General features: G+C 50.9%; 1 protein-coding gene across 1 annotated transcript in view; it reads left to right on the top strand.

The window, feature by feature from the left end:
- ERGIC1 (endoplasmic reticulum-golgi intermediate compartment 1) overlaps positions 1–19975 on the top strand; it is a 137213-nt gene that overhangs the window by 73709 nt on the left and 43529 nt on the right. The window contains exons 4-5 of the mRNA XM_045284868.1: positions 8179–8273; positions 17831–17955. Coding sequence (XP_045140803.1) covers positions 8179–8273; positions 17831–17955 — 220 coding nt within the window. The remainder of the gene's footprint in view (positions 1–8178; positions 8274–17830; positions 17956–19975) is intronic.

Genomic DNA, 19975 nt, shown 5'->3' with positions numbered 1-19975 from the left:
TAAGGGGATGTCCAATGTCTACAGATGGGCTTTGGGTCTCCACTCCACCCTCCCTCTCATTCGCATCAATATGATTTTTTGTTTTGGGTCTTTGATGCCTGATCCCTGATCCCATCAACACCCCATGATCACACAGGCTGGTGTGCTTCTTCCATGTAGGCTTTGTTGCTTCTCAGCTAGATAGCCGCTTGTTTATCTTCAAGCCTTTAAGACCCCAGTGATATATCTTTTGATCAGCTTTCTTCACCACATTTGCTGATGCACCTACTTTGTCTTTAGCAATCGTGTCAGGAGGTGAGCATCACAGAATGCAAGATGGCCATTTTTATGTCTTATATAGTTCAACACAATTACCAAAAAAAGTTCCAGTTTATTAGTCAAAAATCTCCAAAGTAGACAAGTCAAAAAATTTAAATAATTCCAGCTTAAAACTATGACAACAAAATGGCAAGGTACCCTAACCCCACCCCTTCCTTCTCAGCTGCCTCTTCGCCATGACTTGAGAGTGCCTAAAGGGGGAAGACTCCCCAGAGCCCCAAACTCCGGAGGCTCCTGGTGGAGGAGCATCCCGTTGTCAGAAATATCTCTGATTCCCCCACCCCCACACTTCCAAGAACCGCTGCGGGTTTAGGAAGAGCCAAAGGCCAGGCTCTCTCTCCTGGGGAGGTGGCCTGCCCAGGCCGTTTAGTGACCACCACACGTCAGCCCCCCTGAGATTGTAACGCAAGGAAATGAGGTCACCCCTGATAGGGTCAACAGCTCTTCAACCCCGGCCTGTGGTTCCGGTGCCATAAGATGCTTATTCTGGCTGAGCACCGTGGGGTGGGAGGCATGTTTGCATGGGCTTTGGACAGGTCAGTAATTACCCGAGGGAAATGACCACAGGTGTGGGGGCACTGAGGTTCAAGGGCACACCCCCTCCTTAGAGAACGGGCCACACAAGGCTCCGCCCCGGCCGTGTACAGCCTGGCTCCTGCCACTCTTGGTCATAACCTTAGAGACAGAGCAATAAAATGAAGTAACTAGAACTCCCATGGGTGCTTGTAGGGCAATACAATTTATTACACTTTACAGTTAGGATTTAACTGGATTATGTGCCAGCCACCAGGCATAATGCTTGATAATGATCCCCTCAGGGAATCATCAAAACAAACCAACCTTGAATGAGAGATGACTGTTGGCCCCCCTTGACCATGGGGAGGACTGAGGCACTAGGAGGCTAAAGCTGGTGACTAGAGTCACACAAGGTTAGTAAGTGGTGGAAGCAGAGCCACAACCGGGTCTGCCCAGCACCAGAGCCCAGACTCAGCACATCCTCCCTTCCAGCCCAGGGCATTTCAGAAACCCGGGAGCATGGGCTGTTAGCTGCCAACAAGCCAGCCCCAACACACAGTGCCCTCACATACAGTGGCCACCACACTGACCAGTCCCTCGCCATCCCCAGGGGCTCAGACCCTCCTGCTCCGCAAGCATTCCATTGACTGATTTTCTGAAGTGGGTCGCCAGGCCTTTCTTCCTAGTCCAGCTTCGTCTGGCGAACCTCCACTGACAGCCAGTGGGTAGAGGGCGAGGGGAGGTGGTGTATTGGCCAGGAATCGAACCCAAGTCTCTGGCATGGGAGGGGAGAGTTCTGTCACTCACCCACCACGGCCTCCTGGTCAGACTCTCCTGGAGGACTGCTGGGGACCCTTCTGGAATAAATGGCCAAGTAGGCAAACCAGCGCTCCAGGGCAGGGAGTTGGAGGTCACCACAAGCGTTGTCCTCAAACTCAAAGAAGGAAACTCTTGCTTCCCATAGCAGACCCAGCTTGGGGAGGCCACTGGCTGACCCAAGACCAGGAGCTGAGCCGCCTCCTGAGTGCAGAGGGCCCCACCCGGCAGCCTGGGGAGCTCAGATCAGGGGCTGAGACAATCCTCTTAGCTGAAGGCCTGAATGCCTGCCTGTCTGTAGGGAGAGCCTTATGAAGCACTCTTTTGAAGATGGATTGGAGTGGAGATGACCCTAGGGGCTAAGACCAGGCAATGATTGTAGGCAGAGGTCCGGGGGGGCTTGAATGAGGCCGCGGTGGGCAGACAGGACCCAAGGGGATGCTGAGGAAATTTTTTTGGATATCCACCTGACAGAGAATAGATGTACTTACTTTCTCCTGCAAGTGTCAGCTTTTAAAACTCCAGGGGCCGAGACATGTGTGCATAACGTACAAGACGCTCTTCCCACAACTCTGCAGGGCCCCGCCGCTATGTAAGTTTCCATTAAATCAAAGTATTCAGCATGGTGGAGGGCAATGATTCCGGGCAGGAATCTCAACTATTCATGCGCTCTTCTAAAAGTAAATAAAATTGTTTTCCATAGACGTCATCAGACCCACGCCTCAGCCTAGAATCCATTACATCCTACCTCTATGCCTGTGCTCCACCCCCACACCCCTCCAGCCCCCTCCTGCCTCTCCCCGGCCCCCCACCCCCACCCTGACATGGCCACCACTGGGCTGGCTGCCTGACCCCTGGAATGTGCCTCACTCCACCAGCTCACGCCCCGCTGAGGAGTCTGAGGAGTCCGAGGAGTCCGGGAGTTCTCAGCACAGGGACTCACTGGCCCAGATCAGCCTGCGCACCTAGGCCCCCTCCTCCCTCCCTCCTCCCTGCACGGACTTGTTCGTCCACTCAGGGAGCCCCATCCTCACGAGGGAGCCAGGCTGAGGGCCACTGAGGTGAGGCGAGTGGAAGAAATGCAGAAGACATCTGTGGGGCACACAGGGAGTGGGCCTTGCAGGCACCTGGGCTACGGGCTTAAGGGGCCTCTAAAGAGGATGGCAGGCAGAGACCCTTGTATCACAGGGTTCTTGGGGGCCATTTGTCTCTCAGTCTGTACTTGACGTCTGCCCCACCCAGACCGTTTACCCCCGTCAGGCCCATCACCATCCAGTCTGTGCTGATTCATAGTGACCCTCCGGAAGAGTACACCTGCCCCGTAGGGTCCAAGGCTGAACACCTTGATGGAAACAGACTGTTGCCTCTCTCGCCCGCGGAGTGGCTGGTGGGTTGAAATTGCTGGCCTTTTGGTTCACAGGTGGGTGCTTCACCACTGTCACCTGGGCTCCTTCCAGACAGAAGAATGGATTCTCAGTGGAGAGAATGACGAGGGCAGCGAATGTACAAATGTGCTTGACACAGCTGATGTGTGTATGGATTGTGATAAGAATTGTACGAGCCTCTAATAAAATGATTTTTTTTTTTAATGTATTCTCTGGGCTCGGGTGGATCTGGGTTCAGAGCCTGCTCTTTCCTGTGGTCGTGATTGGCCAGTCTTGTTTCATCCTCTGAGCAAGGTTGTGTCCTGTGTGAAGAGAGAGCAGTAAGCCCTATTGAGCACTGACTTACCGTGAGAAACTAAGTAGTACCTGTAAATGATCCCAGCATGCGGCCAGGTGCTGCCATTCTGGGCCAACTCCTCTAATCAGCCTTCAGCAATGCCAGCTTTTCTGGAAGCCTTAGGATACCGCAGTAGCTCAGTGGTAGACTTTTCACTTTGCCATGCGGCAGACATGGGCTCAATCCTTGGGCACTACACCTCTCATGGGCAAGCACCACCCATCTGTCAAGGGAGGTTTATATGTTTCCACGATGCTGAACAGATTTCAGCAAAGCTTCTACACTAAGACGAACTAGGAAGACAGGCCTGGTGATCTACTTGTAAAAATCAACCAAATAATTATCTCAGAAGTCCTGTCTGCAACCTGTAATGGGGAGCGTTTGTGTATAGGGTCCCCATGATTTCCAGGGCATCGTGAGAGTGGCTGAAAGCAGCAAACTAGAATACACTAAGGACTGCGCTAAGTGCCCGACATGTCGGTCTTCCCCACAGTGCTGTGAAGTGGGTACCATTCGTGCCTACGGTCTTTCTCCACTCAGTAAACATCAACACTGATGGCATGACAGAAATAGAGGGAGCTCACTGAGCACCTGTTTTCCAAGCACCATGCCAATGCCTCGGATCTCATCAACCTTCTCGGCGAGCCTGTGATATAGTTACTGATTATCCCCGTTTTACTTCTGTGGAAACTGAGGCTGACAAAGGCAAAAACCCTAGTAGGCAGCAAAGCCTGATTTTGAACCTATGCCTTGATCATGAAGGGCCTGTTCTAACCCTTCAAAGGAAAAATACAGACCCACCTTTGCCTGCCTGCCTGCCTGAGCGGGCCACCTTGCTGGCTAATCCCCAAAGAAAGCTGGGGAGAAGCTAACGTCCTCAGCCCTCGGTGCCCCTTCTGCCTCCCATCCTCTCTCCCTCTCAGTCCTTTTCTTTTCCCTAATGAGGTAGACCCTACAGGTCAGAATAGATTGCGTGGCCGTGGGTTATACACACAGGGCTTCAAAGGGCGCACGGGAAAATTCCACTGGTCTTTTCATTTCCCCTCGGCCTTTTTGGCACCCCTCACACGGGGGTGAAGCCTGTGGGGGCAGAACTTGAAGGGACGACATGTTTTCCGGGTCTCAGAGGTCCTCTGCCTTTGACAGAGTGAAGTCTTAGCACTTCTCTGTCGCTCTCCATCGGTGCAAAGATTCGTGGTGTTCTCTCTGGTGATTTCCAGCTTCTGCAGGCTCTGCTGTGTCGTTGGCACACGCCCGCATCTGTGAGGGGCAAGACTGATCAACCATAACATGGGTGCACACCAGCGCAACCGCCATTCACATTAGGACGGGAGTCACTTCCTTCCTTCTAGAAGGGTCCTTTGTGCACAGTCCCAGTCGGGATCCCCGGCCACTCTTGATGCAGTATCATACACTGATGTTGCCCTTTGAAATTTCATAGAAAGCTTTTACAGTCAAAGAAACGAGCTCAAAGTGGCGAAGCAATCCTTCCATCCCAGGTGCCCCAGCACCTAATCAGCAGAACCAGGCAGACAGCCACCTCTGTCTGCCACTGTCCCATGGGTCCCCCGCCTTGCCCAGAGGGCCCCAAACACTAGTGTACACTGTCTTCCATGTGGGCCGATGTCTGACCGACTGGCCATTGGCTTTATAAAATCAGCCATAAAGCCAATCAGCCTTGGCTCGCCCGCACCTGTGCGTGGGGGCTGTGGGCGGGCATGAGGCAGGGCCAGGTGGCAGGAAGCCAGCCGCCCGGAGCTTTGGGCTGGATTGACCTCATCAGGCAGCACTGGAGCTGAACGTGTTTTCCCCACACCCTCCAGGAAGGAGCCGCAAGCAGCCAGCCCGTCCCTTACATAACCAGCTTGGCCGGCACAGCCTCTCCTCCCTACAGCAAGGGCCCTGTGTGCTGGGCAGCTGGCAGCCCCGAGGGTCCGGCCACTCCACCTTTTCTGGTTTGGAAGACAGGGATTGATGGGCTAGGAGAGGCCTCTTGGGGCCTGCACGGTGAGCTCAGCTGCAGGAACCACACCTGGGATTCACCTTGCTCTTCACTGAGATCACTCCAGAGGATTGGCAGGGGTGACATCATCCCACAATCCCTCAGTGATACGCAAAGGTCCCCACCTGCCCCGGTGGAAATGGTGAGAGACTTCAAGGAACCGGCTCACTGGGCTGAGCACAGAAGCCGGAGCCTGCCCTCCCTCGGTGACGATTTCCTTAATCACCCAGCAGCCTCCTTACTCAACCACCCTCTGGACTTACAAATTCAGCCCGCAGTAGAAATTAGGTGCTGACGGCTAAGGAGGAGCTCTTGGCAGTAGAGCAATCCCTTCTCAAGTTTCAGCTCCTATAACCTGCCTGTCTCTCCCATAGCTCATTTGCTCTTCATGTCCCGTGCCTTCCCAGTCCCCAGGTAGCACAAATAGTTAAACATTTGGCTATGGACCTAAAGGCTGGTGGTTCAAATCCATCCAGAAGTACCTCAGAAGAAAGGCCAGGCAGTCTTCCAAAAGGTCATACCCATTGACGCCCATCTCTGACACATGGGGTCCCATGAGTTAGAGATGAGTCTACAGCAATGGTCCGTGTTTGGTTTTGGTACACACACACACACACACACACACACACCACACACCCCGGGGTCTTGAGGGTGAGCCTACCACCTTTTCTCCCATGACTGTGGAGCTGAGGAGCAAAGGAGGCAATATGGGACCAAGGAGACGTGGGGCTCAGGCCTGACTTGGACCCTGGGTTCTACCATTTTCTGCTGTGTGACTTTGGTGGGACTCAGCCTCTTGGAGCCTCCGCTTCACGTGTAAAAATGGGGATCAAGACATTTCAGTGGAGCAGATGGGATAACTCCAACGCGCATCACAGCGCTCCCAGATGAGGACTCCTTTAGGTCAGCGCCTGGGGGCAGCGGCCTGAAGATGAGGCGCTTCGGCGGAGCTCTGTGCATGTCACAGTCAGACAGCCCTTGGGCTCTCTGAGCCCGCCCAGTTTTGTCTCACACTTGTCTCACACCAGGTGCCGTACTCACAAAGGCAGGTTCTCTGTCAATTTGAAATTCCTTGCCCTGGAATGACGTGTTCTGTTCTGAGTATGTGGCCGCTTACAAAGAAAGCCTTCTTGCAGAGTGCTTATTCAGGGATGGCAAGCCGCCTTTTTGTCGCAGCCTGTGGACAGCCTCACCAAGGTTCAAAGTAGCCCGGGCCGGCCGTTGCCCCCAGTGGAGGCCTCTCGGCCAGGCATCTTGTGGCACTGGCCCTGAGCTCAGGCTCCCTGCTGGTGTAATGTCGGCTGCCAACCAAATGTTGGAGGTCCGAGTCTACCCAGCAGTGCCTTGGAAGAAAGGTCTGGTGGCATATTTCTGAACAGTGGACCACTGAAAACTCTTGGGAGCAGTTTTACTCTGACAGAAATGGGATCACCTTGGCCAGAAGCAACTCAGTAGCCACTGCCCACCGGTGCCCTCTCTAATGAGGCTGTGCGCCCCATGAGGGCAAAACTACTTCTCTCGGGCCTGGCAGGGATTAAACCCGAATCAAACCCACTGCCACGGAATCTGTTTCGATATGTAGGGTGTACAGGAGTGTGACTGTACAGGACCACACAGCCTCATCTTGCTCCCTTGCAGCTACCGGTGAGTTTGAACTGACCACCTGGCAGGCCCTTTGTTGAAGAACTGTGTGCTAGCAGATCGCAGCATTGTTCTGTTCCATCTTCTGCCCTGGCAACAAGGTGACATAGTTGTCTGCAGTCACCTATCCTTGGCCCCCAGCCTTGGCCCCAGAACCTATAAATATGTTACAAACCAGTGGTTCTCAACCTTCCTAATGCCGCGACCCTTTCATATAGTTCCTCATGATGTGGTGACCCCCCCCAACCATAACATTATTTTCGTTTCTACTTCATAACTGTCATTCTGCTACTGTGATGAATCAGGCGACCCCTGTGAAAGGTCGTTTGACCCCAAAAGGGGGTTGCAACTCCCATGTTGAGAGTTGCTATTATGGACCATGGCAAAGGGAACTTTACAGGTGTGGTTCAGTTAGGACCATGAGCTGGAGAGATGACTCAAGGTGGGCCAAATGGGCCCAATGGAATCTCAATGGTCCTCAGACGAGGCTGCAGTGGGAGTGTAGATGTCACACTGCTGGCTTTAAAAGTAGGAGGGGACCATGAGCCAAAGGGTACCGGTGCCTCGAGAAGATGACAAAGGCCGAGGAGTGGATTTGTCCAGAGGGAGCTGTGCAGCCCTGTTGTAAAGACCCCTGGCCTCTGGAACAGTAAAAACAGTGAATTATTTTGCCACTTCTGTGTCGGTGATAGTCAACAGGAAACTAAAACGACAACACAGAGTCATGTCTGGGCTTCTGTTAGGGTTGGAGAAGTCTCGGCTTCCCAGTTGCATGCAAAGGGATCTCAAAAGAGGAGGGAGTCATGCTCATGTGCCTATTGTCCCCAATCCCAGTAAGACCCACGCTTCACATTTAATTGTTTGAGTCACCCCTCCAACAGTGGGTAGTATTGTCCACAGTGAACAGATAGGAGTCACCAAGGTGAAGTTCACATAGTAGGTGCCCAAGTTCATGCTCAAATTCACATTGTAGGTGCCATGGCCAGGATTTGAACGTGACTACCTGACAGGCACAACACCTGAGAAGGGACCTGCCCCTCCCTGTGCCTGAGCTGGTGCTGCCTTTGCCCACATGATAGCCACCCAGGGAAGGTGCCTTGCCCGACTTCTGCAGCAGCCCTAGGCCCCATCTCAGTAAAGGCCTCTGTTTATTCCTCCCTCAGCGTGAACGAGCTCTACGTGGATGATCCGGACAAGAACAGCGGGGGCAAAATTGACGTCACCCTGAACATCAGCTTACCTAACTTGCACTGCGAATGTGAGTATCCCCAACAGCCCCCTCTCCAGCAAGACGCCTCCTGCAGGCAGACCTGTGTGCAGACTGGAAGCAGCAGCTGGGGACGCTACTTGAACAGGCAGGCTGCAGACAGCTTACGGTGCTCTCCTCCTGCTGTAGAGGAGAAAATGGGGTCAGCGTGCATGCCCTTTGTGCCCTCTGGATAGTTAGCAGTCACAGCAGGGCACCTTCAGTCACAGTCCCTAAGGAAGAGTCTGAGCTGGGAGCAAGGCAGGATAGGAAATAAGCAAAGGTGTGTGGTCAGCTGGAGTCTCATCTCAGGCTGACCCCACTGGAGCTCTGGCTGTAAACAGCACCAGGAGCAAGGGGCCAGACTGTCACTGCCCCCTATTGTTGACTAATGGCTGCAGGTGTGTGCGTGGGAGGTGGACACGGTGGTGGGCATCATAAGCCCTCCCAAGCATGTTCAGGCCAGGAGATGTCCAATCAGCTAAGAGCAGTCACCTGAGAAGGGATAGGGCTGGCGTTGCTAACAGCCAACCTGTACCTGCTGAAGCTGCCTGACCAAGGGCAGCATCTGTTACAGGGAGAGAAGGAAACCTCCTTCTGATGTCCCACTCTGTTTATTTATTTGTTTGTTTGTTTTGACCAGGGGACGAGTTATTCGCATAAAAGCAATTCATTTGAAATTTGATGTGGAATCCCATTCCAGCTGCTTTGCTGGCTAACGCTAGGACTTTGGCTAAAATGACTCTTCAGGCCTCGGTTTCCTCATCTGTAGAGTGGCCTCTGGCCGGAGTGGTTGGATGGGCCTAGTGAGAGGAGGACTAGGGCTCTGTCTCTCTCTGCCCCAGCCTGGCTGCCACCAGCTGCAGGACTTCCTTGCTTCCATCCCCGTGCGCACCCACCCCCCCCTCCGTCCCTCAGTACAGAAGGGCAGAACACTGGGTGAGTCTCCAGCTAAGACAAGGCTCTGTCCTTGCTCTGGAGTTCTGGGGGAAGTACGTCATGGGATTGAATCTACTGTGGGCGCTGCGCCAGGGAACCTGTTGAAATAGCTTGGTTTTATGTTTATATTTTCTTTTGCCCTTAGAAAAATACTTCATCTGGCAGCTTCTCATTCAGGAGTTGGTTGTGTCTCTGGAAGCAGGAAATTCCTAGTCAGGACAGAGGACTGGGAACAGTGGGGCACAGGGCAGGGGGAGGGATGTGGTTCCAGGCTCTGGCCCAACTCTGGGCAACGGCCTAGCAGGGGCCAGGCGCGGCCTCAGGCTACTGGCTGTGTCACCCCACCCCACCCCACCCCACCCTGTTTTCCACCTGGACCCCTGGTTCTGCTGCTCCACAGCACCTTGGCTCTGCCTTAAAAGAACTTTAGATTTTATTATAAAATACATGCTAATGATCTTGCCTGTGGAAAATCCAGAGAAGCCGAGCAGGAGGAAACTGCCCAGGATTCTGCCTCCCCGCACTGGTGTTGGTTGGTGGCTTTGACGTAACTCCCCCTTGTTGGCCTTCCGTCTGTGCATTTTTAAACACGGCTGCGATCATACTGCACGTACAAGCACATCGTATGCTTTTAAAAATAAATATTTTTATTACACAAGTGATACAGGAATCCATTTTATTTTTTAAAATACAGAAATATACAAAGAAAAGGTAAACATCACCCTGGTTCCCTTAGTATTCCCTACAACACTATCCTCCTCAGGAAGACGCCATTAGCAGTTATGGACCGCTTTCTGGCTGTGTGTGTGTGTGTGTAAGTAAACATGTCGTATTTAGAGTGTTTTATTTTTACATATTGGGGACCCACTACAAGGAACCTTACTTGTTTAGTTTGCTGGGGTTTTTAAAATCATTTTATTGGGGGCTCATACAACTCTTATCACAATCCATCCATCCATCCATTGTGTCAAGCATCCATGTACATTTGTTGCCATTGTCATTTGCAACACATTTTCTTTCTACTTGAGCCCTTGGTACCAGCTTCTCATTTTTTTCACCTCTCTCTCCCACGTTCCCTCCCTCATGAACCCTTGATAATTTATAAATTATTATTATTTTCTCATGTCTTACACTAATCGATATCTCCCTTCACCCACTTTTCTGTTGTCCATCCCCCTGGGGGGGAGGAGGCTATATGTAGATCCTTGTGATCAGTTCCCCTTTTCTCCCCCCACCTTCCCCTCCTGGTATGGCTACTCTCAATATTGGTCCTGAGGGGTTTATCTGTCCTGGATTCTCACTTGTTTAGTTTTTGTTCAGTGACTATTTTGGAATATTCTTACAGTATAAAGTAATATTAGTCCATTAGCAGCTACAGTTGCCATCTGCTCAGCTTTGGCTTTGGGCGGGCTCTCTCCTGAATCCTTTGGGTGACATAAGGTGAGAGGTGCAGGGCCGGTTCAGAATTAGGAAGTCAATCACCATTATATGCCACATCAATAGAACAAAAAAATAACTATGTGATCATCTCTGGTTGCAAAAAAAAAGAGCATTTGATAAAATCCAACACCCATGGTTGATTAAAAACCCTCAAGAAGATTAGGATAGAAGGGAAATTCCTCCATATGATTTGGGGGAAATATGAAATGTCAGCAGGCAAGGTGACTCTGAATGAGAAAGTCTGAGTGCATCGTCACCAGTTCTGGTCAGCGTGGTCTCAGAAGTTCCAGCCAGAGCAGTAAGATAGCGATAAAAGGCATCGACTGGGAATGAGGACGTTAATTTCTCTCTCGTTCAGAGTGATATGCTCATATGTAGAAAACCGCAAAGAGTCCACGAGAAAACTTACAGAACTTGGAGCACTAGTAAAGGAATTCGGCAAAGTTGCAGGGGACAAGGCCAGCAAACGAAAATCACCTGGATTTCTATATACCAACGATGAGAATTCTGAAAGGGAAATTGAGGAACTAATTTCACTTACAATGGCATCTAAAGTGGGTGGGGAGCCTTTTTTCTGCCAAGGGCAATTCGGATATTTATCACATCGCTCATACTGGGCTATCATTTAGTCACCTCATCTTTACAGTGGTGGCTGGGACTACTTCTTTTTGGTGAGACAGGATTTGGAGGGCTTTACGTTCCCCACCCTTGATCTAAAAGAATAAAATACCTAGGAATAATCTAACCAGGAATGTACAATTAAAAATATGAAATTCCTGAAGGAGCTTAAAGGTTTTTAAATCAATGGAAAGATGTCCCATGTTTATGGATTAGAAGATTTAATATTGTTACGCTATCAATACTGCCCAAAGCAATCTATAGATTCATTGAAATCCCAACCAAAATTCCAACAGCTTTCTTTACAGGAATAGAAAATCCAAATATCAACTTTATACAGAGAAAGGCAAAAGACTACAAGTAGCTAAAACATTATAGAAAGAGAACCTAGTAAGACACATTTCCTGGTTTGAACACATACTTATACGTACAAAGAGGAGCTCTGGCAGTGTAACGGTTGCACATTGGGTTGCTAACTGCAAGGTCATCCATTCGAAACCATCAGCCACTCTGAGGGAGAACGATGAAGTTTTCGAATCTAGTAAAAAGTTAGTCTCATAAACTGACAGGGCCAGTTCTGCCTTGTACTGTAAGATCTCATAACCCACAGAGGCAGTTCTAGCCTGTCCTATCAGGTTGCTGGGAGTCAGAATTGACTTAATGGCAATGAGTTTGGTTCTATACAGCTATGAAAGCCCTGCTGGCATCGTGGGCTACACATTGGACTGCTAACCACAAGGTCAGCAGTTCAAAATCACTAGCCACACTGCAGGAGAAAGATGAGATTTTCTACCCCTGTAAAGAGTTATAGTCTTGGAAACCCACAGGGGCAGTTCCATCCTTCCCAACAGGGTCGCTGTGAGTCAGAATTGATTCAGTGGCAATGAGTTTGGTTTTGATTTTGATTTTGTTTGAGGTTTACACAGTTAGAATAATCAATAAATAGATAGACAACGAATAAAATTGAGAGCCCAGAAATAAACCCACACATCTATAATCAATTGACTTTTGACAAGGGTGTTAAGCTCATTCAATAGGGAAAGAGGCTCTTCAATTAATGGTACTGGGAAAATTGGATTTCCAAATGCAGAAAAAATTAGACCAGATCCATGCCTCATGCCATACACAAAAATTCAAAATGAACTAAGGTCCTAAATGTGCAAGCTCAAGCCAGAAAATTCTTAGAAGAATAAGCAAGAGCAACAGTGTCAGACGGGACATTCAACAATGGATAATCTAATACAGTAACAAAAGCACAAAAACCGAAAGAATGGGGCTTCGTGAAAAGTGAAAAGTTTGTTCAACAGAAGACCTTACCAAAGCAGGGAGAAGACGAGCCACCAACTGGGGGATCATAACAAGAATCTAATAACCAACACATCAGTAAACCTTCAACAACTTGCAGACGCGTTGTTAGGTATTGTCCCGCCTGTTCTGACCAGAGGGACCGCGTGTACAGGAGGATGAAACTGCACAGCCCCACACCTTCCTCACAAGCTCTGCTGTATTAGGGCCTTCTCTTTTGGCCACTCAAGGCTCTTCCTCGTTTACACTAAGCCCCCCTACCAAGCATGCTCTCCTTCTCTGGAGACTAGTCCTTCCTGATCAGAGCATATGAGACCAAGTCTCACCATCGCCGTGTGTTGGAATTCACTCAATGGCAGTGAGTTTGATTTTTTTATAGCAATTCTATTTTTAATGTTTTGAGGAGCCCATCACATTTTGCAGAGCTGCTATATGGCAACCCCATAGGACAGGCTAGAACTCCCCCATGGGAGTTTCCGAGACTGTCACTCGTCAGTGGAGTAGAACGTCCATCTTTATCCTCAGGAGCAGCTGGTGCTTCCCAACAGGCAATTCCAATCCTAATGGGATGGGCTTGAAAGCGGAGACTGAATAAGAAACTTGTCTACCAATGGTCACGGCAGTGATACTCATCATAGCCAATGGGTAGTAACAACCTAGAAGTCAATGAGAAGATAAATGGATAAACAAGATCTCAAACATACAATGGACTACGGCTCAGCCAGTAGGAGAAATGAAGTGTTGATACATGCTTCAATGTGGGTAGTAGAAGCTAATCACAAAAGGACAAATGTGTATAAAAAGGCAAGAAAAGGCAAATGTATAGAGACCAAAGTTGTTAGTGCTTACCAGGAGCAGCAGGGGAGGGAGGAAACACCTTGTAGGGTTTTTAGCTCCTTGTTTGCTGATTTAGAGGTACGGTTTCATGGGAGGTCCCAGCGGACTGGCCTCGGGCCGTGAAAGCTGGCAAGCAGTCTTCTTGGGCACAGTTGCTCTCTCCTCCTTGGGGCAGCAGGAGGAGAGTGGTCAGAAACAGGAGGAGGGTGTGAAATGTGTGACTGACTGCCTCCTTTGCCATGAAACCAGATACATGGACGGTGGTACCCAGCTATCATTAGTGAACAAAGAGTCCATAGCAGAGTGCAGCTCAAAATTGGGGACAGTGGGGTTAGGGGGGGGGGGCAGAAGGGAAGCAGAGCAGAACTTCAGATTCTCACGGGCTTTTCCGAAGCCATGGAGTGCAGATGAACCTCTGAAACAATTGCCCTGAAATAATCTTGAAATCTTAACCCAAAAATATCCCTAATATCATCTTAAAAGTGAAACAGCAATATATGGAGAAAGTGGACGGGCTTTGGGCCTCTGCTCAAGCCCTCCCTCAACACAAGAACACTTGGTTCTAACAACCTGGGATTCGGGAATGCTCACCTTCCCAACACAATCGCTGAAGACATAAGCAAATGTGGTGAAGAAAGCTGATGGTGCCCGACCATCAAAAGGTATAACATCTGGGGTCTTTTGAAGGCTTGAAGTTAAACAAGCCACCATCTAGCAGAGAAGCAACAAGCCCACATGGAAGAAGCACACCAGTCTGTGCGATCATGAGGTGTCGATAGGATCAGGTAACAGGCATCAGAAGACACACAACAACAAAAACACATATTGTTGAGAATGAGGGGGGTCGGAGCAAAGACCCAAAACCCATCTGTAGACAATGGGACATCCCCTCACAGAAGGGTCACAGGATGGAATGAGTCAATTAGGGCACAGCATAGCACCTATGAAACACACAATATTCCTTTGGTTCTTTGAGGCTTCCTCACCCCCCACTACCATGACCCTAGTCCTGCCTTTCAGTTCTGACTAGGCCGGAACATGTACACTGGTACAGATCAAAGCGCCCGACACACGGAATACAGGTCAGATAAACCTCAGGAACAGAAATTGGAGTAGCAATACTAGGATGGGGGAAGTGGGTTGGGGGAAGGGGGCAAGGGGTGGGGGGAGGAGAGGAATAGGGAACCGATCACAATGATCAACACATAACCCCCTAACCCACACCCAGAGGGATGAAAAATAGAAACGTGGGTGAAGGGAGACAGTGGTCAATAAAAGATATGGAAAAAAAAGACGTGAAAATAATTATAATTTATCATGGGGTCACGAGGGTAAGTGGGGCTGGAAATAGGAGCTGATATCAAGGGTTCAAGTAGAAAGTAAATGTTTGAGAATGATGATGGCAACAAATGGACAAATGTGCTTGACACAATGGATGGATGGATGACTTGTGATAAGAGCTGTGTGAGTCCCCAATAAAATGATTAAAAAAGGAAAATCATTTATAATTTGCGAAGGGGTCACAAGGGTGGGAGGGAAAGAGGGAGGGAAAAAAGAGGAGCTCATACCAAGGACTCAAATAGAAAGTAAATGTTTAGAAAATGATGATGGCAACGTATGTACAATTATGCTTGATACAATTGATGTACGGAATGTTATAAGAGCTGCAAAAGCCCCCAATAAAATGATTTTCTTTTAAAAAGTTGAACCAATAAAAGAGGTCTGCCTCGCCTCGAGCATTATACTCTTTCAAGGACAATTGATATAGGATCAAATTGACAAAAACTCAAAAACTCAGACAGGGATCTCAGGGAGCCTCGCGTGGATAAGGAAGGAATCATTCCAGAAAGGAGGTGGGCTGTCATCGGTGTCACGGAATTGAGCATGCAGAGACTCAACAGTGACAGCCTCCAGAGCAGTGGTCCTCGACCTTCCCAATGCCGCGACCCTTCCATCCAGCTCCTCATGTGGTGGTGACCCCCAACCATAACATTATGTTCATTGCTACTTCATCACTGTCATGTTGCTACTGTTATGAATCGGGCCACCCCTGTGAAAGGGTCGTTCAACCCCCAGAGGGGTCATGCGCCACAGGTTGAGAACCGCTGATCTAGAGGGAAATACCATATATACTCAAGTATAAGCTGACCCGAATATCAGCCGAGGCACCTAATTTTACCACAAAAACCTGCACTACTGCAACTAAAAATGTGCTGAGACACTCGGCTTATCCACGAGTCTCTACGGTAAGCAGCGGGCACAGCTGTCACACAAGGCTATTGCTGCAGCGTCGTCACAAATGGCCAAAAGGCAGAGACGAGCCAAGTTGGCTTGGTCTTTCGAGCTATATATAAAACAAGCAGACAGTAAACAACCACTGCCAGCAAGTCAATTCCCAGCGACCCAGTTAGGGTTTCTGAGGCTGTAGCTCTTTATGGGCGCAGACAGCCTCATCTTTCTCTCGCAGAGCAGTGGATAGGTTTGATCCGCCAGCCTTGCAGTCAGCAGCCCCACGCTACCCAGTAGTGCCACGAGGGCTCCTTTGTCACCTACATGAAGCGCAGCACCACTCAGTCGGAGGAGCAATGGCGGACTGACCGACACATGCTCTGACGTGGGTGAACCTCGACAACCTGATGCGGAGTGAATGAGTCGGTCACAGTGGAGCATACGTTGTGTGCTCCATTTACATAAAGCAATCCGGAACCGGCACTGTACAGAGACCACATGTCCTGGGGATCCCAGGAGTGGGAAGGCAGGCAGTGAGCCTCAGGTTGGGGGCGTGGACTCGTTTGCAAAAGGCTAGTGGTGCTGGATGCATCCAGCGGGAGTGCCGCCACGATCACTGAGTTAGAGCTGTACAAATCATTGACTTGCCAAATGTTACATTTCTTTTTGCCCCCAAGGTGGGGACAGGATGAGAGAGACTTTAGTGGAATGGCTGAATGCGGGCCCTGGAGCAAGACCTCCTCGAGACTCAGGTTCATGCGCTGCTCATTTTTCTGCCGTGGGATCTTACACAAGTTCCTTAAACCCCCCTGGGCTTCACTTTCCCCGTAGGTAGGACGGGACTACCTGTCATCCTTCCCACAGAGAACAGACACATCCACACACTCATACGTGAAGAGCGGACCCCACAACCAGTCTGTAAGAGATGCGGAAACGGAGGCACAGAGCAGTTAAGTAACTTGCTCAGGAGCCAGACAACGGATCGAGGCAACTCCCACGCTAGTTCTCAGGCATCAGGCACCCTGCTCTCAGCGGCCGCCCCACCCCGCTCACAGATGAGCTTGTTCTCTGTGCCTGCTGTACCACATTCCATGCGGGCTATGTACCGCCGGGCACCACTGTTGACAGGCCCTGGGTAGCTTCCAGCTGTCAGGCCGCCCAGAGCAGCCCCGGGCACATGCCTGGACATGAGTCTGTGCGTGGAGGTGGGACTGCTGAGTCAAGGGGGGACCTGCTAGCATTTTTTTTAAACTTAAGCTTCAGTGTCACCCATCACATCCCCAGGGGGACCATCCGGCCCCTTTTGAGGTGGCCTCACGTTCACATTGCTTCCAGCTGCCTTCTAATGGGCCCACCAAGGACACAGCTACACCTCTGAGTTTATGAGGACCTTCCTTGCAACGTCTCGGGGAGGGCGTTGGCCTTGGGTTACAGATCAGAAAACCGAGTCACAATGAGAGGTTGAGAGACACGTGGCAGTTGGGATCAGGACTCCAGGCCCCAGATCTCCCATTTCATGTCCCGAAGAACCGAGGGAAGCTCAGGCTCCCACGGGCAAGGCCTGTGGGAGCACAGGACCTGCAGGAACAGGCGCAGGGTCAGGGAAGGCGGGGATGAATGACGATGCATGAGTGAGCCCCTCTGCGAGACAGCAATCACTGCCAGCATTCAGTATGCACGTTTTTCATCTCCATGCGCCGGGGAAGTGTCCGTGAGGATCACGCCCCTGTTACGGAGAAAGAAGCTGAGGCATGGGGAGCTTAAGTGATTCAGCCAAAGCCACAGAGCCGGTTGAAGGCAGAGCTGCTATTCAAACAAAGCACCAGTGTGATGTCCTAGTGTGTGCTCTTCCCCTCTCTCCTCCAGGTTCACAGAGTGCCACCCTGCTCCCTGGCACCCTCATTCCTGGCCCCAATCAGCTGCTGGTTTCCCCCCAACTCCTTTCCCACCCCTTCCTTTCCAACTGCAGGCAGAAACGGGAGAGTCCCAGGGCTGATCCCTCTTCATGAAGCCCCCCCTTCTCCTCTGCCGTATGAGTTCCTCTCTGGCTTTGGGTCACAGTCTGTGAGCTCCCAGAGGGTGGGGACTGGAAACACCCCATTCAGTACCCCATGGCCTTCCCCTCACAAATGCATGGCATGGGGCCAGCTCCCCTGTGCCTTCTCCATGTGTGTCTGACTTTCCTGTTTTGGGCTCCACAGTGGTCGGCCTTGACATTCAAGATGAGATGGGCAGGCACGAGGTGGGCCACATCGACAACTCCATGAAGATCCCACTGAACAATGGGGCAGGTTGCCGCTTTGAGGGGCAGTTCAGCATCAATAAGGTACGGAAACACTGCCTGGGCCCCTTGGGCCTTCCTGCCCAGAAACTGGATGGCAGAGGCCCCAGGCATGCAGCTTCTGGAAAGGGGCTTTGAGCCCCTGGCGTCTGGCTCTGAAGGGGGTATGCCTCTTCCCCTCTGTGGTAGAGGTCTTAGTATCTGGAGGCCTGAGCCATGGGTTCAGGAGCCAGCACCAGCCCGTCCTGACCAAGTGTTGCCCACACATCGCTTGCCCCTTCTCCCTTGTTTCCTCCATTCTTACATCATCAGGTTGAGCATGTGATATACTTTACCCACTTCACAGAGTTTGCATGAGGGCGAAATGAGCTCATCTGCTTCCACTCCTCCAAAGTCATTTTATTAAGAACTTTCTGTGTTCCAGGATTGCGGGCAGTGGTAGAAGCTTTGCCTTCCCTGAAGGAGACTAGGGTTCAATTCCTGGCCAGTGCCCCCATGTGAAGCCACTGCCCATCCGTCAGTGGAGGCTTGTGTGTTGCTGAACTGCTAAACACATTTTCAGCAGAGCGTCCAGACTAAGAGAAAGTAGGAACAAAGACCTGGCCACCGACTTCTGAAAATCAGGCAATGCAAACCTAACATTGCAGTGATCTAGTCTACTGGCCGTGGACGACGCGGGCTGGGCAGACTTTCACGGTGTTCCATGTGGGTTCACCATCGGGCAGTGTTCGACCCAACACCAGGTAGCAGCAACACGAGCATGCTCCAGGCTGGGTTTCAGGCTCGGAGTCGATTGTGTGTAATAGGTGGCCTTTTTGCCCCTTGGAGCTTACTTTCCAGGGGAGGGAGGCTGCTCATAAAGAGTTGAAAACACAATTTGGGATGAGGAGCAAACTGCAGTGGGTTTGGAAGCACCTGGTTAGGTCCTGCGGGGGCCTGCACGTGTCCCTGCTGTTCGGTCACTGCACAGCTTTCTGAGGTTTGTACCCCTCTTCCTGACCCTCAGACACACTGAGCACAGGATAAGTCCGTGGGAGGCCCATCGAGCGCGCAGTGCCTGCCGGCCCCTGCTCTAAGCTCTTACTTTTGGTATTTTCAGAGTGGAGTCCCATAACAGCCCTGTGAGCCCATTTAAGGCATGGAGACCCAGAGAGGTTAAGCATCCTGCCCCAGGTCACCCACCCACGCCGTGCCCCCTGTCTCCCTTTCCCAGTCTCATCCGCCCACAGCTACTGGCCTTGCCTGGCTTTCACGTTTCCTCCTCCAGCCCTCCAGAGTGCCTTTCCTCCCAGCTGCAGCATCAACGTGGAAGTGGCAGGCTCACAGGCCACCCCCAGCCCAGAGACTTGTGTTCTGTTGATCCCACACCGCTCTTAAATGCGGCAGGGCCAGAAGCAGAGATCAGGAGCTCTTGCATTCCAAACAAGACCACAGGCCTCGTTTTGCTTGAAAAGCTGGAGGCTTTAGCTAGGCGCTCATTTCATGAGCAGCAGTAGTCTACAACCCAGAAGCCAGATCTCGGGCAGCATAGGTCAGTTATGCAAACAGGGGCCTGGGACCAACTGCTTTACCATATCCTGGCGACATTTGGGTTTTGTTGTTTTTGTCATCCAGTCGTTGCTGATTTAGCACAACCTCACAGGACAGGGTAAGGCTGCCCCATGAGGTCTTATCAGCAGAGATCTTTACAGTAGTTGACCACCAGGTCTTTTCTCCTGCAGGGTGACTGGTGAGTTCAAACCACCAGCCTTCATTTAGCAGCTGAGCACATAGCTGTCGCACCACCTGGACTCCTGGGAACCTTTCAGAAATGCACATTCTCAGCCCCACTTCAGAAAAACTGAATTAGCAAGGCCTCCAAGGGTTCTGGTGCCCCTAAAGTGTGAAGAGAGCTGATGCTGGTCTCAGGGGACTTAGTAGGAAGAGGGTGTGGAGGACAATGATCTGAACCTGGGGACCACAGACACTCCAAGGAGTGCCAGGTGCCAGTATATTCAAAGGCTCCATGAACTTGGATGGTGTGCTAAGGTCACTCCTCCCAAAAAGCAGAAACAGATGAGACTCT

This window comes from Echinops telfairi, unplaced genomic scaffold (assembly GCF_000313985.2).
Source record: "Echinops telfairi isolate 266 unplaced genomic scaffold, ASM31398v2 ScPeMD7_7469;HRSCAF=8507_0, whole genome shotgun sequence".
NCBI lineage: Eukaryota > Metazoa > Chordata > Mammalia > Afrosoricida > Tenrecidae > Echinops > Echinops telfairi.
The sequence above is the reverse complement of the archived record's forward strand: the minus strand, read 5'-3'. Positions and strand labels throughout refer to the sequence as shown.